This window comes from Gadus chalcogrammus, chromosome 20 (assembly GCF_026213295.1).
Source record: "Gadus chalcogrammus isolate NIFS_2021 chromosome 20, NIFS_Gcha_1.0, whole genome shotgun sequence".
NCBI classification, from domain to species: Eukaryota; Metazoa; Chordata; class Actinopteri; order Gadiformes; family Gadidae; genus Gadus; species Gadus chalcogrammus.
Window position 1 is genome coordinate 4,685,153 of NC_079431.1, and position 6,000 is coordinate 4,691,152.

The 6,000-nt window shown below is 47.2% G+C and overlaps 1 protein-coding gene across 2 annotated transcripts in view; it reads right to left on the minus strand.

Annotated features, from left to right (window-relative positions):
• Positions 1 to 625: 625 nt before the first annotated feature.
• cacnb4a (calcium channel, voltage-dependent, beta 4a subunit) overlaps positions 626 to 6,000 on the minus strand; it is a 27,595-nt gene continuing 22,220 nt past the window's right edge. The window contains exons 6-14 of one of the 2 annotated variants that reach the window (XM_056579663.1): positions 5,493 to 5,569; positions 5,281 to 5,300; positions 4,721 to 4,801; positions 3,266 to 3,324; positions 2,946 to 3,055; positions 2,513 to 2,664; positions 2,125 to 2,220; positions 1,537 to 1,713; positions 626 to 889 (exon numbers count right to left, since the gene is read on the minus strand). In XM_056579663.1, the coding sequence (XP_056435638.1) occupies positions 626 to 889; positions 1,537 to 1,713; positions 2,125 to 2,220; positions 2,513 to 2,664; positions 2,946 to 3,055; positions 3,266 to 3,324; positions 4,721 to 4,801; positions 5,281 to 5,300; positions 5,493 to 5,569 (1,036 nt within the window). Of the gene's footprint in view, positions 890 to 1,536; positions 1,714 to 2,124; positions 2,221 to 2,512; positions 2,665 to 2,945; positions 3,056 to 3,265; positions 3,325 to 4,720; positions 4,802 to 5,280; positions 5,301 to 5,492; positions 5,573 to 6,000 lie in introns of both variants that reach the window. The other variant, XM_056579662.1, reaches the window with a different exon arrangement.

Below are 6,000 nucleotides of genomic sequence, written 5' to 3' on the forward strand. Positions count from 1 at the left end.
CAACAGCAAACGAAAGAAGGAGCTTAATCATTGACAATGCATTGCACTCTGCTTTCTACCAGAAACGTGCAAATCGGTTTTACTTTTTTTCTTTGTGGTGATAATCACCACTGGATGCTTGATGCTGCTCTGACACTGGCCAGTACCTGTGACCCAGTCTCAGACACTGGACGGTACCTGTCACCCGGTCTCAGGCACTGGACAGTACCTGCGACCGTCCCACCTGCATGCTACAGGAACAGCTCAGAATACAGCAATTAAGGTCTGCAAGGGCTAACTAGGTCAGACACAAACTAGCTAGTGTATGTTAGTTTTGGTGACAATACACTTCATGTTGACGTATTCAAAAGTGGACCCGAGGAAACCTGCCAACATACCCTGCGCGCCTTCAGTGCTCTCAGGCTCATAACACTCCCTTTGTTGACATACAGTCAAGAAAGGAATCTGTGACCTGAAATCGATTGGTTTTCCAATGCGCCTTCCTCCAGTTGGGAGGAAGTGTGGCCAACGGAAAGCCATAAACTACTCTGCACGAAAATAAAGACGAAGATCATGGCAGTCCTTCTAAAACCAGAACCAGTCGGGGGGGGGGGGGGGGGGGCAGGGTCAAGTCGGGACGGCCGGCTCAGAGCCTGTGCCTCGAGTCCTGGTTGAAGTCTCCTTGGGATCCGCGGTTTCTGTGGGGCTTGTACGAGTCCTGGTAAGGGTCCTGGAAGTCCTCCTCCACCAGGGGGCAGTGCTCGCGGCTGTGCTGCGACCCCGAGGAGAGGCGGTTGCGGTTCTTCCGCATGCGTTCGTTGTGGTAGTTCTCGTCCGCCGGCATCAGGCTGCGGCGCTCCACCGGGGAGGTGTCGCCCGCCGCGTGGTTGCTGTTGCGATTCCTCTGCCCCTGTACCGGGGGGGGGGGGAGAGAGAGGGAGGAGAGAGAGAGAGAGAGAGAGAGAGAGAGAGGGGGGGAGAGAGAGAGGGAGCGAGAGAGAAAGAGAGAGAGAGAGAGAGAGAGAGAGAGAGAGAGAGAGAGAGAGAGAGAGGGGGGGAGAGAGAGAGGGAGCGAGAGAGAAAGAGAGAGAGAGAGAGAGAGAGAGAGAGAGAGAGAGAGAGAGAGAGAGAGAGGGAGGGGGGGAGAGAGAGAGAGGTACAAAGTTCGAACATTTTAATTGTTCAATTTGTGTATCCTTACAAAAAAATCTTAAACAGATGTGTAAGATGACTGAGCGGGTTCTTTAATTGAATTGAACATCATGGGATTCCCTCACTATGAATATCAGTAATAAACCAACGTAAAAGGAATCAATCTTTTCTTTTGGGTAAAAAATGCAATGAAACGCAACTCCAACTCAAAACAGCAAACGAATCCTCCACGCTCGTTTCACTTTCTCTACGCTCGTCTGTGTTCCTCCTCTGATCCAGTCACCAGAGACTCTGACCCAGATGACTAAGCGATGACTAAGAGGACTCTCTATGACAACGTCGCAAAGGAATGGCTTCCTCCTACACCAAAGCTGCCACGAGGAGAGGTCACATCAGGTAGCTCACCTGCACGGCCGCGGGGTAGGGCGAAAGGGCGGTGGAGCCCAGGTTGCGGCCGAGCAGGGGGTTGAGCGGTGTGCTCAGGGAGGTGTGCGTGGCACGCCAGTAGGCCTCCAGGTATTCCGCCAGGTGCTCACACGCGTCCTCCAGCTGGTTCTCGTCCAGAATGATGTCAAACATCTCCTGTGGAAGCGGTCCACAGGGTTTGTTGAGTGTTTTTATTATGGTCGGGTTTAGTGTTTAGGGACGGAGAGGTGGGTGTAGGACGTCAATGGCCTTGTTTCGGAAACCTTTTTTTACTTTATTGTATCCTTATCTTATCTTGTTTTGAGGAGATTGCAAGAAGACGAAGGTCTGGCCACAGGGTCAAATCGTGATTACTATCAAAATTCACTACTTTACCAAAAATGTGAAGCCTAATAATATTTTTACATTCAAAATAAATACAAGAAGGAAAAGTATTTGATATTATTTGATATGACGTGCTCCTCACAAACATTGACCCACCGCCCAATTGACCTGGGAGGGAGAAGAACAGAGAGGTAGAGAGAGCAGAAGAAGTACAAATAGCAGGAGCAGAAATAGCATACATACCGGAGGGCACTGAGCTAGCTTGTCCGCGGCCACCAGCTGCACATTCAGATGTTTGCTTTGGGATTTCCCCCTGGATTTGATGAGCCGCTGGAGAACCTGTTATGTTGCACACATATGAGGAAGGATACCATTTAAAGAAAACAAGCATGTTTCCAATCAAGTGGTGCATTCCACAGACATGACACAGATTGTAAACATTTTGAATTGTTCCTTGAAGTGTTTTTTTTCATTCAGGAAGTAAACTGCAATCTCTTGACAATGCTCTAGTGTCTATTCTAATTGACTGACAAGGCACTGGCCCTGTATCAGACTCTAAGCCTGATTCTTTCGGCCAGAAGAGGGCAGTGTTTCGACCAGCATTGCCAGGGCTGCTCTGTATGTTACGTACCTTGGGTGAGGAGACTTTAACATGGACGATGATGGGTGCTAGCGATGTCTTGAGGAGCTGCGTGGGGTGGTTGATGGTGTCAGCGTCCAACACCACAAGCTGTAGAGACCGGGCCAGCTCAAATATCCGCTCAATTTCACTCTGGACCTCCGCTGCAAAAGAACAGTATTGCAGTGTTTTAGTTTTTTATATATATTCATACAATATTTGAAGTAATGTCTCAAAAGGCACTACACACGACTTTCAACATTTCCTTTGTCTGTAGTCCAATGGCAACCTTGTTTAAATAGACTATATTAATGTAAAACCGTTGTTGCACAAAACTAGATCTAAATTGCTAAATTGCGATACGTTTTTTCTAGATGAGATGTGATCATAGAGGTACAAACATAGGGGGAAGGAGCCAATGGCCTGAGCTTGGACCTTGTCTTACCTAGGTTGGAGCGAGTGTTGGATCTTTCTATGATGGCCCTCTTACTGGGGTTATTCAACACAGACCTCTTGGCCAGGGATATGTCAGCCGTTACCCTGGTGATGGATATCCTGTCCCCCCCAGAAACAAACAAACTCATTCAGGAAATGCGAAGCGTGTAACAGGACAAACATCTTCAACTTAAGCGACGTATCTTCAACTCAGGCAACGTGACGTCAACGGTCTGCTTGTATGATGATGAATACAAAATAAATGAAGAGCTAATCCACCCTAATGATCCCGACCATTGAGGGAAGATCGCTCAGCTGTGGGTAACTCACCTCCCATCAAACCTGTGCTTCAAGAAGTCAAACAGCGCCTTCTGCATCATATCCGTCACCTGAGGTAACGCGTGGCGGAGGAATGAAGACAAGAGAACACAGAGGAGAACGACGACGAGAGAGAGAGAGAGAGAGAGAGAGAGAGAGAGAGAGAGAGAGAGAGAAAATAAAATTACACAAGGCAGTAAGAACATGTACAGCTGTAGTACAAGGGCAGAGACCTACTAAAAAGCCTCCTACTCCCTGGGTGCGGTCTCACGGACCACGGCTAGGTAGGCTAAATAAACAAGGGGAGAGACTTCATCGGGGAGGCCTCGTATTCATCCTGCTGTCACGATCCATGCAGGCACTGGCTTTACGACTTACACAGAATCACTGAGCCCACTCACACACACACACACACCCTACTGCCTTTCACTGAATGATACCTCCTGGCGACACTAAACAATGGGAATGCCACCTACAATGAGGAGCTTTGTAAAGACCACTGCCAAGGTGATGAACGGCCAGTACCTTACATACAGGTGCAGGCCTTGTATACAGGCTTTGGTCATGTTTCAAGCACAGCGATAGCTGTGCATTATTAGGTAGGTTGTTTAGTTCAAAGCACATTCTTCTTTTTTTCCTCTCTACATTTGTATGATTGTGTGATGATTATACTATAACGATATTAATTATAATGGTGTAATTAATTAGGAGGACGAGTGTGTGTCAATTCAAGAGTTTACTCCATGAAGCGATGACAATAACAACAGGTTGATAATGACATCTCGTCTAACGACCTACATTAAAATGATTCAAATGAAGAACCATCTCCATTACTGTCTATCGCGATCATTTCAAAATCGTTATAATTGATGGAGTACCATCCATCCATCCATCCTGCTATTCCCGCCAACCTCATAGCGCAGTATACATTTATTTTCTGTTTCTAATTTCAAACCATGTTCCACTTTTTTTTTTTCTTGTCTTTTTTTCCTTTTTTTTCCCCCTCCTACTGACGTAGTTTACCCAGAAGGTTGTTGCCACGGCAACACCAGAGCGGGCGATGAGGACTGTGATTCCATGACGACTGACTACCCCCAGCCCCCCCCCCCCCCCCCTCCCCCCCGCCCCCCCCCCCCACACCCCTCCTTTCTCTGGCCTCTTTTCTAGCGTCTCGTGTCTCTCTGCCGGTAATTGATTATTGACAAGTGTTACATTGGGAAGGCGTCACTTCAGCGGGGACTCGTCGTCTTAAAAGGCGCCCGATCGTGACGGCGGTGACGCCGATGGCCCTGCGGTCGACGCGAGCACCGGCACGAGCCCGGGTGGAGCGATGGCCGTCCGTCGCCGCAAAGACTTGGGTGGGTGGATACAGCAGGCGTACAACGCCACACAGTGTGTCGGTGGGGACGGTGGCGGTCACATGACTAGAAGTGGGTGAGGGGGATGTGGGGGTTCATAGGTTCCTACCTCATAGCCTTTCAGAGAGGGACCCACCAGGACCACTGGCCTCATGGATGGCACCACATCGTAGGGGGGAACGTGCTCAGTCTTGATTGGGACACATGCACCAGGCGCAAGACCACACACACACACACACACACACACACACACACACACACACACACACACACACACACACACACACACACACACACACACACACACACACACACACACACACACACACACACACACACACACAATGTGGACATAATGGTGAATTGGATTGAGTGGGATGAGTCAGTGGCAGTAGTAGTAGTAGGATTCGATTAGTTATATTAGTAGTAGCATTGTAATTCCCATGGGACAGAATACATTACTATAGAAAAAACTTAATTACTAAAATTTATGAAACACATCCAATTAGTTTATAGACATTATTAAAGACATAATATATATTTATATTTTCAAACTCATCTATTTATTTTGACTGTAAAAGCGTCAGGATGTTTTGTTCCTCATCCCATTTTATACTAAATTGATCATATTATTATAGTAAAAACTAATAGCATTAGAGACATACATACCACTTTCTGCTTCTGCTTCCCTGCAAGGAAGAGAAAAGAGGTGCTGTCAAACCCATGAAGCATGACTCCATCCCACCCCACGCTAGCAGCAGCCCGCCAATGCAATTGATAACAGATAACAAAGCAAACGATCCCAACTCACGCCGTGTGATGCATGAGCTGTTCTCTCCCTGACCTACATAGACTGCGAGTGTCGTGTGTGTGAGACAAACCTGTGGTGTTGGGGTTTGGTTTAAACGTGCCTGAGACCATATCTCCAAGACTGGCAGAGGAATTCCCACCGGACTTACTGCTAGGGTCAACCCAAAAGACAAGGGGAACAGTGTGTTAGTGTGAGGCACAGGCCAGCAAGACATCATGAATCAAACAGGCATCGTCCACCTAGGGAGATGTTAAGGGTAGAATCCAACAGATGGATGTTTGCTTGTTGTATATTTTTAGGACATCGCAGTACACACAAGATTGCATTGTAAAATCTGAAATGTATTTCTAATGCAGTCCAGTTGTGCTTAGAGCTTAAATCTGACATTCAGATACGAGGTTAGACGTTAATTTCCAAAGTTAGTATTTGTCGATACCATGACACATTCATGTCGAATTCAATTCAAAACTTAAATCACGTACTACATTTACATGAAGCACTTATGATTTGTTTGAGAGAGCGATTACTGATCCCAGCTCCCTTTGAATGTCTACCAGGCAAAAATGGGTTTTGTGTGT